The sequence below is a fragment of the Oreochromis niloticus genome, linkage group LG14, assembly GCF_001858045.2.
Source record: "Oreochromis niloticus isolate F11D_XX linkage group LG14, O_niloticus_UMD_NMBU, whole genome shotgun sequence".
Lineage (NCBI taxonomy): Eukaryota > Metazoa > Chordata > Actinopteri > Cichliformes > Cichlidae > Oreochromis > Oreochromis niloticus.
The window spans coordinates 811308-834595 of record NC_031979.2 but is presented as its reverse complement, the minus strand read 5'-3'; the positions used below and the strand labels follow the sequence as shown (position 1 = coordinate 834595).

The 23288-nt window shown below is 41.8% G+C and overlaps 1 protein-coding gene across 4 annotated transcripts; it reads left to right on the top strand.

Moving 5' to 3' along the window:
* The first annotated feature begins 14575 nt into the window (after positions 1-14575).
* Positions 14576-19271, top strand: atf5b (activating transcription factor 5b). 4 transcript variants are annotated; one of them, XM_025898316.1, is made up of 4 exons: positions 14576-14724; positions 15769-16071; positions 16336-17527; positions 18027-19271. In XM_025898316.1, the coding sequence occupies exons 2-4, from the start codon at positions 15852-15854 to the stop codon at positions 18211-18213; spliced, it is 1599 nt and encodes a 532-aa protein (XP_025754101.1). In that variant the 5' UTR covers positions 14576-14724; positions 15769-15851; the 3' UTR covers positions 18214-19271. The 4 variants fall into 4 exon arrangements, with proteins under 4 accessions (XP_025754101.1, XP_025754100.1, XP_003457646.1 ...); XM_025898315.1 differs by lacking the exon at positions 14576-14724 and adding an exon at positions 14929-15175; XM_003457598.5 differs by lacking the exon at positions 14576-14724 and adding an exon at positions 14931-15175 and having other exon boundaries at positions 15769-15990.
* Positions 19272-23288: the final 4017 nt, after the last annotated feature.

Below are 23288 nucleotides of genomic sequence, written 5' to 3'. Positions count from 1 at the left end.
AAAAAGTCGCTAAGGGGGTCTGAAAACTCGCTAAATATAGCGACAAAGTCGCTAAGTTGGTAACACTGCTGCTGCCTTCTCCCCCCGTTTCTTTTCCTCTCGCCCCCCTTTCACAATAAAAGCACCTAAACAATAAACTAAGTTATGAATACTACAAATGTAGGAAAATGAACAAGATAACTATTAAGCTGTATATATATACACAACTAGAAATAAAACTTAGCCCCATCAAATATACCCGGGCTACACAGGGATCAGTCAGCCAGGGCCTCTGCTCCAGGCCGCCGCCTGGGACACATTGCACCTGACCCCTATGGCGCCTCCTGAGGGCGGTGGGCTTGCAGGAGGATGGGCCCATATCCCTTTTTCAGGCTGTGCTCGGCCAGGCTCCATGAACTAAGGCCCGGTGTTCTGACACACCATCCTACTTTGGCAAACCGTCCTACCATATGTAGTTTATGGGCTTTTCTGCTGTCCCATAATAATTCAAGGCAGGACAGTTTGGCAAACCACCTCAATAATTGGCAATAATTTTGTGTTGTGCGCATGGCAGCACATGCTCAGAAACATCCGGTAGGATGGTTTGTGATTTAAGATGGACTCCCAGACACTCACCCTCGGGCACCCTCCCTGGGCCTGGTTCCAGGGCGGGGCCCTGGTAACCCTATCCCAGGCAGGGTGAACTGTTCCCTTAATCTTGCACTCATAGGGATTTTCTGAATCGCTCTTTGTCTGGTTCTTCACCCAGGACCAATTTGCCATGGGAGACCCTAACAGGGGGCAAAAGCCCTCAGACAAAATATCCCCTGGGATCTCTGGGACACACAAGAGAAGCAAGGTGATTACAGTGACTCCACCACGACAAGTTAGCAATTCGCTTATGATTATAAACCCAATAATAAACATGTTGGATGCTGTGTAAAACATAAATATAAAAACGAGTGCACTAATTGGGACTCTCTTAAACCTATATTGGATTCACAATAGATCACAGAAAACATATCATTTGTTTAAAGTGACATTTTTGACTGTTTCATGAAAAACGTTAGTTCATTTTGAACTAATATTTTGAAACATAGTATTTGGCACCATTTTTACTCATGTTAAGCACTTAAAGCACTCCACTACAAGTCTCAGGAAGTCAAATACATTTTTTATGTTCTGTACATTATATTTTGTTATTATATTTCTTTCAGTTACCTCAAATAAAATAGATCTGTAAATAAAGCTATTATCTGCTTTTTATTTTGTATTTGGCTGATAGCAGACTGGTATCGCACCTTAAAATATTGAAATAATGGTACAAATCTACACCTTTTACTGCTTGGGAACCTTTTTTCTGGCTTTCAGAAAAGTACTTTGAGGTCCTAAGAGGTACATTCAAGAACATATAGGGACAGAAGTGATATTTTAACGTAGCCCTATTTTTGAGAGTGTTGCTGGTATGCGTAAAAACAACATCCAGATGAGTGCCAAGCTGCACTGAAGACGCTGCAGTATCAATTATGTTTGCTTATATTTAGAAGCTTATATTTGCTTCACCTATGAGTGGTTTTAATGTTGTAGCTGACTGCTGTATGCTTCTTGGCATCAACAAACCTCATAATATGCTGAGGGTAATTTAAACATACAGCTAAAGGAATCTGGCACATGGTATTGTGCATCAAGGGCAACTGCAGATTAGGCCGTCATCTTGTGAGACAAAGGAAAAGGTAAACATGAGGAGAATTCCTCTCAGGATATTAAAAATGCTTCTCTCTCACGGCACGCTCTTCATTCCTATGTGAGGCCAGAAACCCGAACACAGATCAGCGGAGACAGTAATTTCCACAACACAGACGCAGTGTGGTCTGACTTTTCCAGAAACATCCCAGAGCTGCATAACAATACACAGGGCAAGTGTAGCAATTTTCATTCATTTCAGGTTCGCTGAGATGCCTGTATGCCACTAGACCGGAGGCGACACAGTGACAGTCTCCAAGATGTGTTTCCTGCAGCATCGTCTTTTATCTTCTTTTATCTTTTGTCTCCTTCTGCCTTTGATCTCTGCTGCCTGCAAAATCAATCAAACGCGGAACTGAATTGAACAGAAATTATTAACAGAAATGTATTTTCCTATTTGGAGACTACACGCGGTATTATTCTCATTCTGGTCTGCACATAATGTATATGGAGTGCTTCCCCGCTGCTGCAACTCCAGCAGTGAGGTCAGTAAAAGGTGTTTGCATTTTTTTCTGTTTAGTCTTTAGTGCAATAGGCATCTATTTATATTTCCTTCCTTCCCTCCTTGCTTGCGCTTCAATTGGTTTAAAAGCTTAAAGCCCCCTCAAAACCAGAGATTGGAGGCTTCCTCACATAGTGACAGGCCTGGATTAACCTTCAAGGGGGCCCTCAGGCAAACCTTTTTGGTCCCCAGTGAACTCCACTATAGATGACGCTTTATTAAGTAACCATGAAGGAATTCCCCACAGAACCCAAATCTGTGCTGAGATCTAGGGGCTGTGAAGACCATAGCAATCTGACCGTTCAGTAAAGCTCTATGGATGGTGATGCCGTCCTTCTGGAAAAGCTTAATCCCATCAAAATGAAAGTGTTAAATCACAGGAGAGCTTTGCATTGATACCAATAACATCTGCATCCAAAGGTCAGTGATTCAGGCTCTCCTGATGGTAGACCACATGTATGGCTGAGGCTCAGGTGATAAGAGATGCATCCCCAGCTGCTCTGTTGTCTTTGGGCTGATACTGAACCCTGAGTTGCCCCTGATGCATCCATCAGAAGTGTGTGTGTGTGTGTGTGTGATTGGGTGAATGAGACTTAGAAGTAGAAAGCAATGTGAATGCTGGAGAAACAGAAACACACTACAGAGCAGCTCAGAGTACTCAGATTACCTTTTCATTTTAACGAGAAACTGCAGCCATACTTGCAATTGAAGTATTTTTGCCACTTTTTCTAATAAACATTCCAGTACTTGTTTTTGTTTTGTTTTTTTTAAATCTAAATCAATAGTTACATTAAGTTTTGTAAATTTCTCCAGCAGAGACAGACATTATCCCAAATAAAAACAAACAAATATGAACAACAAACAAAAAACATTCAAAGAATCCCACCAAACCCCCAAATTCCACACAGGTGGGAGTGGGGGTGGAATGGAGGGTGGGTGGGGGCTAAAGTAGGATAGACCTCAGTGTTTCACAGCCATTGTAAAAAAGAAAGTAAATTAAATTCGTTGGTTTTATATATCAGGACATAATAAAAATTACCTGGCAGTTCTTAAAACTACGCACATACAAACATGACATATTACACTGTTATTATTTATTTCATAAAAACTAGACCAAGATGAGCTAGGTCAAAAATGAGGCACAACATCACCTTAAAAATTAAGAGAGTGAGTAGCAGCCAGGTGCTGTAAATCAAACACACCTGATTTATTGATAATCAGCAAGTTTGATCAGCTCTATATAATCAGTTTGCTGATCTAGGTCAGTTTCATAAGGAAGACATTCATGTGTAATGTGTGTGTTGGCAGCAGCAGGCAGGAGAGGGCAGCAGACAAGCAGGCTGACTGTTTCCTCTCATCTGCAGCTCAGGGAGGGGCTCGTTATGTCTGGCTCTCTATCTCTGGCTGATGAATTCTTCATTAAAACAATATGTTCACGCTGTGCCGTTACAAAGTTATCACATAAAATTTCAATTAACTGGGGCTCGATGATCTCAATGAGATGATCTTTTACAGCTAAAAAGTCCCTCTGCACAGCCTGCTGGAACCTTTCCAGAGCTGCGGCGCGCACGGAAAAACCAGTCCACCAGTGAATAACAAAGGGAAGTCAGACGCTGCACGGGGATTTAGATGTTCAAAGGAGCAGCTTACGCCTCTGGGCCATGCAGGGCCCCCTTGAGTCGGAGAATGAAATCTGTTGTTTAACAAGCCTTTATTGGAATCCACACTTCTACCGAAATGTTGAAGATCAGGGACAAACAGAAACCCACAGCGGCGGTACATGAGCCAGCGATGAACACAATCCCAGAGAATTTTTGTCAGTGAGGCCATATCAGAGTTTATGATTCCCATATTGGTATAACAAAATCCACTGGCTGTGTGTGTTTGTCTGTGTTATGTGTGTGTGAACAAAGTGTGAGCAGGGATACACTGAGCTTTAGGTGGTGGATATAACAGAAAGCTGGTTGCTTTTACTTCCCTCAATTCTTTTAGCCTTGTAGTTTCTACACGTTTATTAGGCAAAATCATAGTTTGTAGCAGGAGTGCTCCGAAGGCCCGGACACTGCCTCTGAGCTCTGGTGTACGACTTAAGATTTAAAGGCGTCTGTGCAGGTTGGATCCACTTTTCTGAAACTTTTAAAAAAAAATTAAATGCAATCACAAGAATTGAAACTCATTAGACAATAAATGACTTGTTTTATTTCTCGTCAAGGCTAAACAGAAAATTGTTATTTATGTTAACTTGTTTATTTATTATTTGTATTTTATGTTGCATGTTTGTCCAAATGATGGTCCTTTAGCTCGGCCTGTGTTACAGACGGGACATAAGTCATTACATTAAGAAGTGACGTGATAAAACAATAAAAGCTGTGCAGAGCAGCCACAGATTACGCTTTACTCGTGTGCTTTTTAATCTTTAGTGTTTTTTTCTTGCTTCTTCTGAAGAATTTTGCTGCCCCAACCCTGATTTTTTTCAGCCCGCCTTTTCTCTGAATTTGATCTGAATTCCCACAACAAAGACTTTTATAAATGGATATCAGTATTGAATCCCACAATGCTAAGTCACAGTGCTGGTGTGTTCAGAAGAATTAGAACATTTTTTAAATGTTATAAATAAAGTCGGCAAATTCTGTCGAAATTTAAGTCAAAATTTTTAACAGTTTTTATGTTTATTTGATTTCAGCTGTGGGTGGAGAAAGTATGAGATTTATTCGTTTTCAGACTGAATATCTGTGGCTTGCAACATTTTCTAAAAGCACAGCAGCAACAGCACTGAGTAACCCAAGGCAAGATGTAGAGTCTGACAATGTTAACAGATCCTGTGAAAATAATGTTTACTAATGTTTCATTGTTACTATTCTTTGTGAAGATTATTAGCACAATTATAACAATAGTTGGAAGCTAATGTTTTTATATTGCTAATGTCAGCATGTAAAAAAATGCTAACATGCTAATGCTTAACCTTTTCCTAGCATGCTGGCACTAAACCATAGACGGTATAAATCTGGATTTAGATTACAGATCTGAAAAGTGTGGAAGTGCTTTAAAGCTGCACTGGAGGCCAACAGAGAGCTGTGGCTGCAAAAAGACTTTAAAATTGCTTTCTGACCTGTTTATTCATATATGATGAGTTTATGAGCTCAGTCACTTATTTTGGGTTATACTGAATAAAAAACACATCTCTTTTGTAAAATCACTCACTGTGTCAGCGTGAGTGATTGTCTTATATTCTTTGGATAGTTAATCATTAGCCAATGAGCTGCTCAGACCCATCGTCACGATCGATGACATCATGTCAGCCTTGTCCACTTTTTATACTGTCTATGCAGAAAACAAAGAGTACAGCAGAGAACAGTCGTCACTGGAGCTGTGAGCATCCAGACATCACCACCATCGTGTGTCTCCATCGATTCCTTTGACGCTGTGTTCACACCAAACACAAAGTCTACAGTTTGTTGGATGAAGCTGAAAACGAACTGATGTTTGCAAAACTTTGCTCTCTATTTATTATAGTTTTTTATTGTCAAATAATCTTTTCTTTGTTCTTTGCTTTCAGTTAAGTTTCAGGTATTTTCCAGAGTCAATGGTTTGTTTGCTTTTTGTTGTCATCCTGTTGTTAATATGGAGTGTTTTTCATGCAAAATATGTAAAAATTTTAGAAAAGATGCTACATAAACACAACATCACGACAACATTGTTAGTCTGACTTTACCAAAGCCTCATTAGGCAGGTTGTATTAACATTTTCTCTACATTTTTATTTTATTCTAGTTATCGTTCCAGTTTTATCTGAAGTCTACTTTTATTTCTATTTCCAGGTAACTAATTTGTTTTCACGCTCATTTTTAGCGAACTATAACACCATAACATTAGGCTGAATATCTTTAAATAAAAAGACAGCTCAAATCATTAGAACAGATAAAACAGTAAAAGAAATGCTACAAAGATATCTATATAAATTTTAAAATCTGCTTGTCAGACATCGTCTGTGAACTGTCTGCAAGTATCAGCTGAAGAAAACCGTTGCCATGTTTTTCTTATTGTAAGTCCTGTTTACTGCTGCTGGTTTGTGATTGGTGGGTTTGTCACAGATGAGGGCATCTGTTGGTGTCAGCACAGCGAAGCATTGGTGTTGTGAAACACTGCTATGATTTCCATGTTCTCGTCTGACCAGCTTCATCTTTCACCAGGTAAACGTTTGGCTTTTGCTTGCTTGAACAGTAAGAGGAGGTGGAGCTGTGTAACATTTGTCCTCTTGTTGTCTTCGTGTGTGTAGATGTGGTGCACTCACAGTATTTGCCTTGAAGCATGAATACAAAATCCTGAATTTACTCTCTCAGTCTGACCCAAATGTCACAATCTCCAGTGAATTGACTCTCCTCCTGGTTAACCTCATGCCGACTTCCACCCGACTGCAAACCTCAGTTTGCATTACCTCTCACCTACATCGTAGGAGCCCAGCCCCCCCCAATAAAAACAAACCCAAAAACTAACCTCCAGCTCCTCAGCTACCACAGGGCTCCTGGTGGAGGTGCTGAGGGAGCAGCGAGAACATTGTTTGAACTACAGTAAAACACAGCTCCCTTCAGCTCCCAGATCAAAGGCAGAGGATTACCAACAGCCTGCTGTAATGAGACCACGATGACTTGAAATTACTGGGACGGCTTGGTACACTCTCCCCCCAACCACAGCATTGTTACAAGAGACTGCGGTGGAACACCCTGAGAAAGACAACAGTAATCTAGTAATGTGGGTTTCTCTGCATGTAAAGTCGTCCTTGTCTGCTCGCTGCACCGTGTGCGATACCGCCGTGGAGCCGGAGCTGGTGACACAAGTCGGCTTTCTGGTGTGTGGTCAGTGCGGGTCAACCAAACCCTGCTTGTCCCCGTGATATAGACTATGATGGAGTGTGTTTGTGTCACGAGTCCAGGTTAGATGTAAGGCTGTTAAGGTATTTATTTTGAGAGGGACAAAACAGACAAAGACAGGAGATGGTGTTCATGTACACTCATTATAATTCAAGTTAACTGGAGGTTTTTTTTTCTAAAGAAAAGAAATCCTAACCCCCCCGACTCTCTGTAGCACCGATTAGGACCACGTATCACATATTTCACAGAGTAAACACACGTGTTTGTATCATTTTTCTGTTTTTTAAGTAATGTTTTTATAAAAGATTATAATATTACATTAAAATGTTGTTGCTCTAAATACCAGTATAACTATCTTATAACAGTTTAGTTGTTGAATGATATAAAAGAATAATATAATCCAGAGGCCTTGGTATGATTTGTGATGCTTTGTATGTTCTCTTTATTTCCATTAAGATTTTACAACCAGTGTGTGAAAGAATGTATAATATTACAAACCAGTTTTAGAATGAGACCCACATTAATCCTCATTTCATCATCTAAAATGTGTTTGTGGCCAACGGTTCATTCGCTCGTGTTTATTCATGCCGCTTTAGTAATTTGCATTTGTAAGCACACGTGGTGTAAAATTAATTACAGTTTCAAACTGGTAACAAACAAAAATGGAGATTTTTGACATTGTTTTGTCTCACAAACGCAGATAATATCGTGGGAACTGGATGAAATTGTCTACATTTGATATTCTTCCCCGTTCCCAGCGTGCTACACTCATCATCGTCGTCTCAGGTCTAACATGTTAATTTAGCTTCATGTTATTAATTCATCTGGGCTCTTGCGTGTTTGAGCTGCTGTGTGAGCGCGAAGCAGCCGCTCTGCAGCGCGGCTCGCACCGGTGCTGTAATTACAGCAGGATTTCTGACGTTCTCCGGCGCCTGGCTCCTATCGCAGGAGATGTGAGGGGAGAGTGACACGCTGCCTTGCATGTTCTCCTCGGGGAACACTTATCAAAACAATACGCCAGCCATCATTCAAACACAGCCCTGCACACTTTGCCACTTTGAAGTCTCCCCGTCCTCTTGTTTTTTTAATCTCCCCCCTCGCCTTTTCTCTCAGTCCCACTCTCTAATCCCACTGTAACGATGGGGATTTTGCACAATTCACATCCATTTGCTCGTACAAACACGACACTTCATCAACAAATAACAATACGCTGAGACCAACTACTGAATGGGAACTCTAAATGGGTTCGAGCGCTGGCGCTGCCATGCATCTCTGCCTCCGTGTTGCCAATCCCTGTAAAAAGTTAATGTAAGCAGGATTCACAGGGAGCTGCCGGTGATGAAATTATGGTGTAACTGATACCAATGTGCCATAGTAAGAAGAGTGCATGGCCGCCTGTGTCTTTGAAGGAGGCTCTTCCCATCCCACGATGCACTGCTGGAGAAGGCTCTTGTATGGTTCTACAGTACAAACGGACAGATGGAGGGCAATACTGCACAGAGAGCAGGCAATCGTTTTACCGCAACACACAAAAAGCCTGAATTCATTGTGGATTGCACTCCAAGCTGAAATAGTGTGGACCAAACATATAGGCTGCGTACAGTAGTACAGTATACAGTAAAGAAGCTAACGGCAAACATCCCCGCAGGAATATTCACTTCTTTAAATGAATTTAATAATAAAATGCATTTTGAATCCATATTTATTAACATGTCGACCTTTTCCTGTCTGCTCTCAGTGTGTCATTTTCTTTAAGGTCATTGGGAACAGATTCATTATGACGTCCTTGCAACTTTCCTTCATCTCCACGACCTGCTATGATTACAGATTCATGTGTGACTAAAGAAGCGTATCATGCATAATAAAAATCTGCACCGTCTGCAAAAAATAGCAAGAGTGTAAACAATGCGGGTGCGAGAGCTCTGAGGGGGAGTCCGTGAAAAACCCACGGCTCCAGGGATGCCAAAAAAACATGTTTTCAAGTGGGGGTGAACCACTGTTGCCTATTACTATAGCAACAGGAAGACCTGGCTGCTTCAATCAGCTTTTGGTTTGTCGGGGAGGCAGAGGATAGGCAGAGGAGCTGCAGCCGGGGAGCCACACTGAGAGACATTCTGGTTTTACTAATGAGGGAAGCGGGACCAGCGGGTGGTGTAACCCTGCCTGTCCGACCCCCCCGCCTCGTCCTACCTGTCACTGCGGCCGTGATGTACACAAGCAGCACAGAGGTCAAGTATAAGAAACACAAGCAGAGTGACAGCCAAGACAGAGGCTGTTACAGGTTTTCTCCGTTGCCAGGACACGTTTTTTTGAAACCTGTCAGCCTTTTCTCAAAAATGTAACCCAGCTGTCAAACTGTATTCCACAAATGTCCGGCTCCTCTGGCAGAACCAAACAATAATCACCAAACAGTTTTATCTCAAAGCTACACAGTGTTTCCAGATCACACCACAGTATCATTATTCTAAACTGCTTCTCCCTCCGGCCGAAATAAAAAAAACCCTAAACTCACGATAAATGTCGGCTTTGTATGTTGTACTTCTGTCATCTGCAATTACACAACATTACATTCATGCAACATTACAGCATGTTGCATGAAACAAATGTGAAAAATGTTGCTTCACAAATCTGTAAAATTAACTGCAGAAAAAATCTGAATTGCTGAGACACACTCTTTGAAATCATCGGCGTTTTTCTTTAAACTCAACGTTCAAAAAACCTCCGACTCTTCTGGTAACACTCACATCTAAACATCTTCATCTGCTCACACGCATGGGCAGGAAAATAATATCACCGCTGAGCATTTGTTATAAACAAGGTGGAAAACAAAATGTTCTGGCATAAAAAGAAAAGAAAAATTAAATAATAATAATATTAAAAATCCATGCTAGGATGAGAGACTGTCTTATATGACATTATTGTTCATATCAAATGTATCTAGGATCATGTTTTTGCTTCATCACGTGAGTAACGCAAATATCAGAGAGGGTCGTCTGCACTGTGGGTTATACGTGCTGATCTCACGAGTGTTTTCTGTCTAACATTCACGATCCACTGACTGCATGAGGAGCAACTCCAGGTTCAGCAATGTGGCCAAGGTGAACTTTGGTAACAGTCTGAAGCAGCCGGGGATCAAACCAGCGACCTGCTGATCACTAAATGACCTGCTCTGCCCCTGGAGCCAAAGCCACCTCGACGAAAGGTGGCGAGCAGGATGAGGAGGGAGAGGAGGACGGTGATTTCAGAATAAATGCGAATGACGGTCCGTACTTATGAGATTTAAGAATGACACGTTTCCTTTTTCCGTGTGTTTCAAATATGCTGCAACGCTTCATACTACAAATGCGTCATGTGTTGTATTATACAACCTGCTGTGTGTTTGCTGGCTTCATTAACGTGTATTTATTTTTATATGATACATGAGTAAATCACAGTTTCTACATCTCTAGTATAAATATATGTGTGGACCATATTTTCCATATGAAACCCTCGTCAGGAGGAGGGAAGCAGGACAAAGTGTTAAACCTGCACTACAATCGTTCACATGGATTAAACATTAGGTTAAGCGGTACTTTTATTATTTTTACTGGCTGTAATGAACCTCCTGGTACCTCCTGCTCCTGGTAAATTACATTTTGTGTGTTATCATTTTTAAAACTGCAGAAACATTAAATTACAGAGAAACTGTTCATCATCACTGCAGAAGGCTTTTCCTCATGGACCCGGGCATTTCAGAGGATATTTCATTTCGTATGCGATGTCTGGAAATGTGACGCTGTCCTCTGTCAGTGTCAATAAGTTTAATCGGGCAAACGGAGGGTGACAGTCAGCTGCAGTTGTAATATTTCTTTCTTGTTTTACACTTGATTAAAGTTCATGATTTAATAACGAGACTATTGTGAGGGACGTTGTTCTGACAGTGATGCCAATCGAGCAGGAATCACACTGTGCAGTGGCTGCTAGAGAATGTGTGTGTGTCTGTGTGCACGCACACACATGGAATAATGATGTATAATATAATAATATAATAACATAATATAATAATGGTATTGCTCAGTGTGACTGTAAGGACCTCGTAGAGCTTCTTCATCTGCTCTAGAGAAACACAATCACTCCAAACTTAAAGTAACAACAGTTAATGACTTTGTTCAAATGCACACACTCAATGCTACGCTCTCCCTTCTTACAGTTACACACAGTTACTGTTACACACTTAAAACTGCGCCTCTGTGTTAATGGGAATGTGAAGCTCAGGGGTGCTGCAGCTAACTTCTGTGGGGTTTGTAAGGAAAGGGTTTGTTAGTATCGCCCCTCCTGGGTTGTGGTTTTTTGTTCATTTTTTGTTTGTTTGTTTGTTTTCTTTTTTCTTCTTTATCTATGTTCTAACATGAGAAGTTCTCTTTTGTATTCAATGTAACCATTTTTGTGTTTCCCTTTCCACTTTTCTTTGTAAACTGTATCCACAATCACTCAATCAAAATATTTGGAGTAAAAGGGAGAAAAACGGTGCCAAATAAACACTGATGTGACAAATTCAAAACACTCCCTTCAAAAATGTTCACGTATGTTTCGGCTTCATGAGGCCATGTTATATATTCAAGTGTGTGCAAGTATGTTTTGTCATGTTGGTGCAGGCTTTTGTCTCTAAATTTAGAGTACTGCATGTTTCATAAACATGTAGTACTCTAAATGCTGTTTAGAGCAGCGGTCCCAACCCCCGGGCCACGGACTGGTACCAGTCTGTGAGTCGTTTGGTACCAGGCTGCGAGTGTGAGGGTCAGGTGTAAAATTTATGGTTTTCAGGATTTTTATCGGTTTTCAGCGTTTTTAAAATCATTTTTGTCACTAACTCGGTTTCCCCGTGTCTTTTCTGTGTGTTATGAATAAATCTTCTTGTTTTTGGTTCTGGTACTGGTTTTATTTTGTTGCATTTATCCACGACACCTTAAAGGCCGGTCCGTGAAAATATTGTCGGACATAAACCGGTCCGTGGCGCAAAGGTTGGGGACCGCTGGTTTAGAGTAGTGCATGTTGCCAGGTTTCTGCGATCCCAAAGAAGGGTACAGCAAAGCTCAGTGATGTCATCTCTGCAATGTAAAACCAGTGAGAAACACTACAGTCACAATCAGTGCACACAGGCACAAAGGTAACAAAATAACGGTGTTCAGCTGAACACACACACACACACACACACACACACACACACACACACACGCTGCCTTCTGCTAGGCCACCCCCTCCCTTTGCTCTCACTCTCCTGTGTCTGTACGAGCTTCCTGCCCACACCTGTGTGTACCTGAGGTCTGTTTCACACCATCACATAAAAATCTAAATGTTCTTCCATCAGAACAGATGTGGAGATAAACAGGATGTTGATGAGCTGTCTTAGTCTTTGTGAACCGATGAAGCTAAAAGTGAAACAAGTTCCAGCACTGATTTTTCCTTACGCCTCTCACTGAGATTAAGTTAATAAATCTTACAAATAATGAGCTGAAGTTTTTTTTACTGAAGTTTTATTGTATTTGTACTCAGATTTGTTCTTTTTAATTTGTGTGTTTTGGAAACATTTGCTGGACTGGCATGATTTTTATTTAAGCTTGAAGGTCCCTGTCAGCCTGCGTCCCATATTTGCTTCATGATGGTAAAAGAAACACAACCTGAGTAACTTCACAATGAATGTAATGTGTTACTATGGCACAACATGAAAAACACAATATTTTGGGCACTTTATTGCTTTGCTATGATGGACTTTCACTAATGCTTCTCCACCAACCTGCGTCACACTCGCTGACATAGTGTGAGACAAACCACAGAAATCAGTGAACATATAACCTTCGTGTTTGTTGAACTGGAGTTAAACAAGTTAGTTAAGCTGGTTAATAATAGTAAGTTTAATGAACTCAAAATGGTAGGAAATGTCTTTTATACCCAAAATATTGAAGTAAGTAGAACAGATCTAACTCTATTTAATTACACTGAATGAATTACTTCCAGATATTTGAGTCTTTAAATCTGTGAGTGAGAACAAGCTCCCTGAAAGCTTTACTGCAAAACAAGGACAACAACTGATGCTCGGTAACGATGTGTGGGAAGCCAAACATATGATCATTATTATAACTTACTCCCCCTAATTTACAAAGACTCCAAAATCATTTTTCCAGTTAAAAAAACAAATTCTAATGAATACGAGTTAATAATGTTTGCCAGCTCTCTGCGACCTTCCTGTGTGGAGTTTACATGTTCGACTCTCCCTGGGCTCAGTCCAAAGACATGCTTGTTAGGTTAACTGGTGATTCTCAGTTGGCCCTAGGACTGAATGTGTGTGTGTGTGTGTGTGTTGTTAGCTCTGTGATGGACTGGCAGCCTGTCCAGGATGTCTTGTGCCTTTCGCCCTGTGTCATTTGGGATAGGCTCCAGCCCAAAGGCAACTCTAAGCAGAATAAAAAATCAGATAAGTCCTTTTCACTGCTGCATCTTGCTGACTTTACAGATCTCAGTGTGAGAACGGTGCGTTAACATGCTGAAAAATTTCATTTAAAAAAACAGTGTAGACACTTTGTATTATTCTTTAATTAGGCACCATTTAAGTTTCACCGGCTGTGATGTGTTTACCTCGTGGAATGAAATGCAAATAATTATTATTGTTTTTGTGTGTGTGCATATGGCCATGAGTGCGCTCATCACCTCTGTGCAACTTTTACCTTCAGTTTAATTTATTTGACAAAATATAATAAACAAAATGTGATCCTATTAGTTTGTAACCATCATTGTTTGGTCATTTTATATTCTGTTACATTGAGAATATTGATATTGTTATGTGAGGAATGAGTAAGCAAACAGGTGACTCACACAATGTTTTCTTTAGTGTTAAAGAGTACACAAAACCTTTGTGTAGTTTGTAAATCTGTCTGTGAGGTCCTTCCACTCTTGGCGGTTCCCACTCAACCTCAAGCACACAAGCTGACAGAATTCACAATTTACATTTCTTATTTTTCTTTGTAATATTTAGAAGATAAACTCTGTGGAAACTGTAACAAACGAAACATACACAGATCTCTCATATTTCTCACTTTAAACTACAAATTATTTCTAATTATTATTTTCTCCTGCTCACCATGTGGCTAATAGAAGTTTGATAAAGTCACTTAAACTAACTAAACTAACGGACATAAACAGTCCGCAGATTAAAAGAAAAAAAAATGTTGTGTGAGAGTTTTTGCTGGAGGTCAGACTTCGTCTCCTCACCACACCTTGGCCACTTCCTTTCCAGTTACAGCCGTGACGCGTCGCCGTTAATGCGCAATGATTAGCAATCAGTGTAAGAGTGATAGCAGGCCAATGGAAGCAGAAAAGTTCCCCTTCATAAACCAATGGTGCGGCCACATTGTTAACGCGCTCAGCGAATCCCCTGCGGATCTGATGCAACAGGGCTGCAACTAAAGTTACACCTTCGAACTGCAACACGGTGTCCTTCCGCTGCGGCGCGCTGAAAACTAGTGCCCACTGTACCGTCTCACGAACGTATTCCTCACATATCCACAGTTTGTGTTGGGAAGAATCTGATGACGTATTTAACTGCTGGTGTGAATGTTTAGTGCTCCAACAGACACGTGATTTTTTCTAACAAGAGATGGTAAGAAAAATTTACTTTGTTTCATTTTATAAACGATTTTATGTGAAACAACTAACGAATGAATTAAAGTGAATAAAAGTGAATAAAAGTGAAAAAAAGTGAAACGAGGTAATGAAATAAAGACAAGCTCGCACACAAACGGGCTGTGGTCTCTGGATAACGGGAAAGTCCCCCAGCTTCATGACGTAACGGCCCGGTGAACTCGGTGAAGTGCGGATTAATCCCATCTGCTGTGATGCGGTCCGGGCATCAGGAGTTGGAGAAGTAGCGGATTTAAAAACTTTCTGTCTGCAAGTGTTGTCCGTCGAAATAGCGCTTCATGAAGAGTCCCTGATTTCCAAAAGGGAAATGATGGCTTTTTAAACGGTGCCTGTCGTCCTCGTCAGCCTAAAGCTTCGTGTGCTTTGCTCCCGCAGCGCACTTTTTACCACACTAATTCAGAAACTATGGGGTGAGTACAAGTGCCTTTTAGCCTCGTAGGAGTCAAAGAAAGTTGGGAGAAACGCGTCTTTTCTTACTTAACAAACACGTTTAGACACTTTGAAGCCAGCGTTACGCCGTGCGGTGAGTTCGGTGCTTGTTTTCCGCTGTTTGCAGGCGTTTTCGTTCCTGTGTAAAGTGACCTGGTCAAACTTGGCTTGTTACAGTGTAAACACGCCGAATGGATTCGATTTGGAAACATTTTAAAGTGCGCAACAGATGTTTCTGCCTACATTCTGTAAAATTATGTTATTTATAGAAAACATTTTTTTTTTTAAATTATTTGTAATCATTTTAAAATTTTTATGTTTTTTTCTAAACTGAGAGTTTTAAATTTAAAGTGTGACATCAGTCAGGAATGGCTTCAAATAAAGTCTGTTTTAAATTGGAGGTGAAAGTGATTGTGATTCATTAAACTGGAAATGATGAAAAATTAATGTGCATTTATTTTGTAATTCTCTTTTTAAAATATTAAATTTCATTTTCTTGGAATAACTGAAAGTTTGAAATGGGCCGTTTGAGGCTAATTAAAAAATGCAACGTTCTTATTTTTCCCTCCCGCAGGTCTTCAGGTGTTTCCACAACTCTTTCATCCAGCCAGCGCACGGTTCGTGCTTTTGAACAATTCGATCGAAGCAGACGACACAATGGCGGCATCGATCCTTCGCAGGAAAATTCCCCCCGTTTCCACAGGCGAGCTCAGCGCTCCCCTTCTCCGACAGGCTAGCCCCAGCCAATCACGGCCGCGGACGGGGGCGGAGCCAGCGGAGAGGCAGCACTTAATTGGTGAGTTTGGCCAAGACGATTTTTTATTTTTCCACATCCCGAGGTCGGAGCCGCAGTGCAGCACGGGGCTAATGTCGTACAGTGAGTACAGCTAAGTGGATATTTATCGAATGCAGACGATGCTGTTCAATCATTTTCAGATGATCGGTTAGTTGGACGTATTGCTTAATTTAAGCTTCTTTTATTTTTACGTTTGCTCTCTCAGCCTTTGCTTATTTCACTTTTTTTTTCCTTTTTTTCTAAATTTCAAGATTTAATTTTAGTCGTTTTTTGCAAACACTTGAAAATAGAATGGATCGCTTTGCTCTTTACATGACGCTTTCCCCTGTTTTTGAATTTTTCTAGGTGATGGTCACTCTGATTGGATGACGGAAAAAGTTGATTTGTCTTCATTTGTATCTACGACCGAGTCTTCTCCAAGCTCATCTCTTCCGCCCTCGCCGTTAGAACAAGATGTCAAGGTGCCCTCGGATCTGGAGGTCATGACCTCTCTGCTGCAGGAGGAGCTGGCTCAGCTCGAGGACTACTTCCGCTCTGAGTCCACATCCACCGCAAACAAGTTGGAGAAATCTTCAAAATGTGATAAGGGCGCCCAAGCCATGGGCTCCCAGTCTTACTACCAGTTACCCTATGGCTCGTATGGGACCGGCCAATCAGAAGCCAGCCCTGTGGTTGTTACCTTGGCAACAGGGGAGCTGGACCTGGCCAGCTTCTGCGGCGGACCCATCAGCAGAAGCAAAATCGCAAGACCCGCTCCATACAACTATCACCACCGCTACCACCACCACAACAACGGTCGAAGAATCCTCGGCGAGACCGTGAAAGTCGCAGATGAAGTTGGACTTGATACGTGGGGCTCCAGGGGATGTTACTCAGGAAGTACAGAGCTGTCTGTGAACCACTACTCGACGCTGAAGACGGTGAGCAAGAACAGCCTGGGCAGCATCAAGAAGGTGAGAGAATGTGCTTTATCTTTGAAGGAAGAGGAGAGTTATTGTTTTTCAGAAGGAATGTTTTGCAGCGAAGAGATTGCTCGAGGTTTTTGTCTGGGTGGCTCGTACGATGGCCACCACAAGCGAGAGGGACAGTTGATGCACAACGTGAAGGTCAATGTAAGTTACGACAGCACGGGGCTTGAGGTCTTGCACTGCAGCAAAGACGGAGGACTTTCCGGGAGTATCCCCCAAGAGACAATGGTGGCCGGTGACGGCTACTTCCACCAGTCCATGGCCAGCACAGAACCTTACCATAGCTTTATAGGTGACCTAGATCAGCCGTCACAAGCACAGGCTGTCGATCCCCAACACGGCCACTACCTCTACCCGGAATGCCTTGCAGACCAAAGCTACGAATGTCTGTCCAGAGGGGAGGGCGAGGGGCCGCTGCTGGGTGGCCCCATCCACCGCCCCACCCAGAGGCTAAAGGATGAGCCCTGCTCCGTGAAACCAGCTCTGGTGATGAGTGCAGCGTCTCTGGACGCCAGCAGTGGTGAGAGGAAGCAGAAGAAGAGAGACCAGAACAAAACTGCTGCTCACAGGTAAACACGCTTTGACTTTGTTAAAATGTGCAAGATGTGATGGAAATAGTAGTTTAGATGTACAACGTCAGCATGGTGTTGCATAAAGCAGCCACCGCATTGCTTTAAATGTCCTGAAAAATGTAGGAGGGACGTGGAAAGTCCCTCGCTGTCTGCCAAATTCAGCCCCACCTCAGCAGTCCTACAAGTCTGGCAGCTCGGCATGTTTCACTTAAAATAGCAAGCATGTGAAAAAACCAGTTGTAGGCTCTACAGTTGGTTTTTTCAATTGTATAATAACTGCAGTTGGTTATTGCATGGTCCACCTTATGTAAATGTAAAGCGCCTGGAGGCGACTGTTGTTGTGATTTGCTGTATGAATAAAGTTGAATTGTCTCAAGGGAGGGAGCTGTTTGCATCTGCGTCATTTAGCCTCAGAGGTCACGCACGCTCGACTCTATTAAAGTTGCAAGGCAGCAAAATCTGTGAAACCAACCACACACGTTGTTCCTAATTGCAGGTACAGGCTGCGTAAGAGGGCGGAGCTGGACTCTCTGGAGGAGGAGCTGCACGGTCTCGAGGGGCAGAACCGAGAGCTTCGTGACAAGGCGGAATCGGTGGAGCGAGAAATACAGTACGTCAAAGATTTACTCATCGAGGTCTACAAGGCTCGCAGCCAGCGGCTCAAACAGGACGGCAGTGCCTAAAAGAAAGAAAGAAGCCCGACGCCCATGCTGACCTCACCTCCAAACCTGCCCAGCCAGCACCAAGAGAAAAATCAAGTCAAGAGCACCAACTGGTTTTTGTCTCACAAATGGTAGTTTGCATGATTTTGGTAGTTTTTTCTTAAAAACAAATAAAATGATGTAATTGTTCCGAGAGGATGACTGATCGTACAGAAAAGACCAGACGTTTCCAAATGGGTGACTAAACTATAACCAGCCTTAGCGAGGCGGCTTCCAGAGGAGATGCTGAACTTGTCCGTGACCACTGTGATCTGAACTGCACTCGCAGCCTTGTGACGACTGAGTTTGCGCTCACGACGAAGGATCGTTTACAAAACGCTCTTTGAATTAGTAGTAGTGACTGAATTTACTTGTGGTTTTTTGTGACACGCGTCAGCAGCATCGAGGCAGAACCATGCGAAATCTAGATTTTATTTTCTATTTTATTTTTACTTAATGATGTTCATTTATCATTTGCTTACAACAATCAACCGAATAAAGGGATTGCTGGAAAACCTGTGTAACATGCTCTACAAATATTCATTATCAGCAACATTTAGAGAATTTGTATTGCTAAACTGTTGAGTATTTACACCTCTTTACCCAATGCATGTTTGATTTTGGAAAAGCATGTGCGAGTGTTATTTGAAGGCAATATTCTGTTAACTGCATGGCTTCAAGATCTCCACTGCGTCAGTTTCACTGAGTTGACTTCCTCCCTCTCATCAGCTGGCGACTTTTCTCCCCCCGCCAGCGTGATTCATGCTCAGGTTTTGCTTTCTGCTCTGAGAGACACGAGCGTTCGCTGGCTTTCTTTTGTCCTTTCCTTTTCCCTCTCTTCCGGCTGTATTTTGCGAACGAACAATCACCTGTTGACGCAACAATAAACGGTTGTTGGGTACGACTTTGTGGGAATTTTGTTTTCAATTGATCAATTGATGTATCTGAAATTCAGGTCCTTTTAATAGTCGATGTCAATGTCAGGAAATGAAACATCAGGTCAATGACAGCCAAATAAACCAGTTATGTAGTATCATCCACCTCTGCCTTTGACTGTTTTTCTGCTCACGACACCCTGAACCCCGTTCGGCCCAGTGCGCGCACAGCGAATAAGAACGGGCTGGGATTAAGAGATGGCGATAAAAGCCCCCGTGCCCCTCCCTTTATGTTTCCACCCTGCCCCCAAACTGCAGGTCTCAGCCCTCTGATTTTGGCTGCAATGCAGTCAGAGTCTTAGTCCCAGGATTCATCGCTGGATGGCAGGCTTTGACTGACACCTGACCATTTTGTGAGAAAACAACCTTATTCCCTGGAGCCTGAGGAGCTCACACCGAGTCCAAACAACCACACAATCAGAGAGTGTGTTTAGAGAATTCATAAGTACAGCCCCCCCTAATATTTTAGTGCCGTTTCCTGTGTTTTGATTGATCCCCGGGGCTGAGTAGAGTCGTATCGAGCTCCGGCAGTCAACAGAAAACACAAGTTGCCTATCTCGTGTCCCAGCTCGTAGAGGGCGTGTGTGTGTGAAGGCGTGTGTGTGTGTGTGAAATCTCTTGGTATCTCTCCTAGCAGTCGTAGGCCTTTCAAGTGCATGAGGCAATATCACACAATAGTTGCAGAAGGAGGAGAGAGATGCAAGTGAACTATCAGAATAAAAAAGTACTGGGCTGACAGAGAGCGCCATTAAATCTATTGATTCAGGCTTCTGTTTGTTGTTTGATGCAACGTAAAAACAGAGTGTGAAGCTGTTCTGATGAAGATTTAGAATACCTCACAATAAATCTATATATTTCTCTACATCATCAGTGCAAGAGCTGGCATATATAATATAATCCCCAACACACACACACACACACAGTTATTAAGAAAACGATTACATGCATATGGAGTCATAAAATTAAATATATGGAATAAAAGGTGGCCTTTGGCTTTCTCCTTAACATGACATTTTGTGTCATACCACAGATTTGAGGTTTTAGCCTCATTAAGAGATGAGTTATGTTTTCATTCTTCAAACACGATTACTCACAAGAGTAAACTGTTTATATTGTTTAGCATAACGTTATATTGAGTAGTTTTCTTTACATATACCCAACCATAAATTTTACCCTCATTTTTAATCGGTGCCTATATTGTGCGTGTAGATACGCTGCATATTTAAGGTTTTATTTCATACTGTGCAAAAATCCTGAGCCTTTATAATTTGTCTCCCGTGAGGCAGACGTGGTTGTGACTAATAGTTCTCAAAAGACGCTGGCTGCTTGTATCATTATTGTTATTAATTTTAGTTAACACTGACCTCTGAATCATTCAAGGAGAAAAAAGCATCTAACTCAAAGGATGAACCAGTGTTGTGTCTACACAACAGTTTAGCAGAGATCCATTTCTAAACTGCATTTTGGACACTTTGTTACAGCAGGATTTGCAAAAACACATAATTTGTTTGCATTTCTCGAGTTAAATCTATGGAAAATCCTATTAGTGGAAGACTTGGCATTAATTAACACGTTAATTAAAAATTTTAAAATTGGAGGAAAAAACACCCGACACAGAACCGGAGTGATGCATTCACCATCGACTGTTTACTGACACATCAGCAGAAACAATCTCACTGGCTGCAAAGAAGGGAAACTTCTGTCCACAGCCATCTGTGGAGGGCCTGTAATGGTTTGGGGCTGCATTTCATTCAGTGGTGTAATGGGTTTTGTCAAAATTGATGGAATTATGAAAACAGAAAGTAATGTCTGATTGGCAATGGTTTCACTTTTGTTTTTAGCCTGATCCCAAAGACATGGGCAATGAAACAAAAGCATATCTGGATAGAAACACATTGGGACACTATCAGCCCAGAGTCCAGACGTCAACATTATTGAAGCGCTGTGGGATCATACTGACAGCAGGAAAGAAGCACTTTGGAATGTTTGAGCCTGGAGAAGTATTCCTGGAGACTAATTAAACACATGACAAGAATGTTTGCCTAAGAAATGTCAGATTGTGCAAAACAGTAAAGGTCGTCGTACCAAATACTGACTTTAAAGCTCAAAGTGTTTGATGTGTACATGCATGTATGTATGTTGGAGATTTCAGTAAATCACTGTAACGATTTCCCAGTCTCCTAGCAACATCTAAGGAATGATGTAGTTTTGTACAGTGCTGTATATTCACATTTTCATTCCACATTTCTCATAATTAATTCTATATATTCTAGTTTTCATTCTGTATAGTATCATCTCCAATATATGTAAATTTCATTGATTATATTCTTTGTTTTATTTTAATTTTATTAGATATATTTAAGGTTCATATATAATTATATACTTGCCAAAGTTGTTGTTAGGTTCTTTTTAAGTCCATTTTTTGTGAGCACCCAAAGTATTTCTCATTTTTGCTATATGTAACACTCTCAATAATAATAATAACGATAGATTGCATTTATATACCGCTTATCAAGACCCTCAAAGCACTTCACAATTCCACTATTCATTCACACACTGGTGGAGGCATGCCACAGTTGTAGCCACAGCTGCCCTGAGGCAGACTGACAGGCTGCCATATCGTGCCATCGGCCCCTCTGGCCATCACCAGTAGGTGGTAGGTGACACAATGACCGAAACAGACAGAGCTGAGGATCGAACCGGCAACCTTCCGGTTACAAGATGAGCTTCTCAACCCCCTGAACCACAGTCTTTCACCACTAGGTGTCTCTCCAAGCTAAGCAAAAGACTGCAATCAAAAACAATGCAACATTACAGTGTGGTATGAAAGTCCTGTCCCAAAACTCATTTTGTCTTGTGACAGATCTAAAAACCTACAGCAGACAAACAGCATCTAACAGACTGTAAGAAACAGGAAAAAAACCAACAAGAACCTGACACAGGACCTAAGTAAGGCATCCAATATACAAAGAATAACTATTGCTCAAGACTACAGGGTGGGCCATTTATATGGATACACCGTAATAAAATGGGAATGGTTGGTTGTGGCACATTAGTATATGTGAGGGGGCAAACTCCTCAAGATGGGTGGTGACCATGGTGGCCATTTAGAAGTCGGCCATCTTGGATACAACTTTTGTTTTTTCAATAGGAAGAGGGCCATGTGACACATCAAACTTATTGGTAATGTCACAAGAAAAACAATGGTGTGCTTGGTTTCAACGTAACTTTATTCTTTCATGAGTTATTTGCAAGTTTCTCTTTGTTCACAGCCATTGACATGTCGAAGAGGTTAACACGTGAGGAGCGGATCGAAATCGTGTTGATATCTGGTGAACGCAGTAACCGGTGATGAGGTAAACTTTTATGTGAATGGTGAAGTTAACAAACAAAACCACCGCTATTGGTCTGACACTAACCCACATTGGATGGATCCCTCCAAGACTGTTGGAACAACAAAAGTGATGGTTTGGTGTGGCATATGGGCTACAATGATAGTGGGTCCATTCTTCATCAATGGAAACCTCAAGGCCACTGGATATTTGAAATTGCTACATGATGATGTGTTTCCCTCTTTATGCACTGAAGCTGGCACGTTCCCTGAGTTTTTCCAGCAAGATGGTGCACCACCACATTATGGGTGCCAGGTCCGAGCATTCCTAGATGAACAGTTTCCTGGAAAGTGGATTGGTCGTCGTGGGCCATTTGAATGGCCCCCAAGGTCTCCCGATCTGACCCCCTTAGACTTTTATCTTTGGGGTCATCTGAAGGCAATTGTCTATGGTGTGAAGATACGAGATGTGCAGCACCTGAAACTACGGATACTGGATGCCTGTGCTGGCATTTCTCCTGCGGTGTTGCTATCAGTGTGTGAAGAGTGGGAGAAGAGGGTTGCATTGACAATCCAACACAATGGGCAGCACATTGAACACATTTTATAAGTGGTCAGAAACTTGTAAATAACTCATGAAAGAATAAAGTTACGTTGAAACCAAGCACACCATTGTTTTTCTTGTGACATTACCAATAAGTTTGATGTGTCACATGGCCCTCTTCCTATTGAAAAAACAAAAGTTGGATCCAAGATGGCCGACTTCTAAATGGCCACCATGGTCACCACCC

Bases quoted from the DNA above. Each gene is read 5' to 3' on its own strand.
- atf5b (XM_025898316.1), top strand. From the start codon at position 15,852: ATGGCGGCATCGATCCTTCGCAGGAAAATTCCCCCCGTTTCCACAGGC. The intron at 16,072-16,335 runs GTGAGTACAGCT...GAATTTTTCTAG, and splicing joins CACGGGGCTAATGTCGTACA to GTGATGGTCACTCTGATTGG. The intron at 17,528-18,026 runs GTAAACACGCTT...TCCTAATTGCAG, and splicing joins AACAAAACTGCTGCTCACAG to GTACAGGCTGCGTAAGAGGG.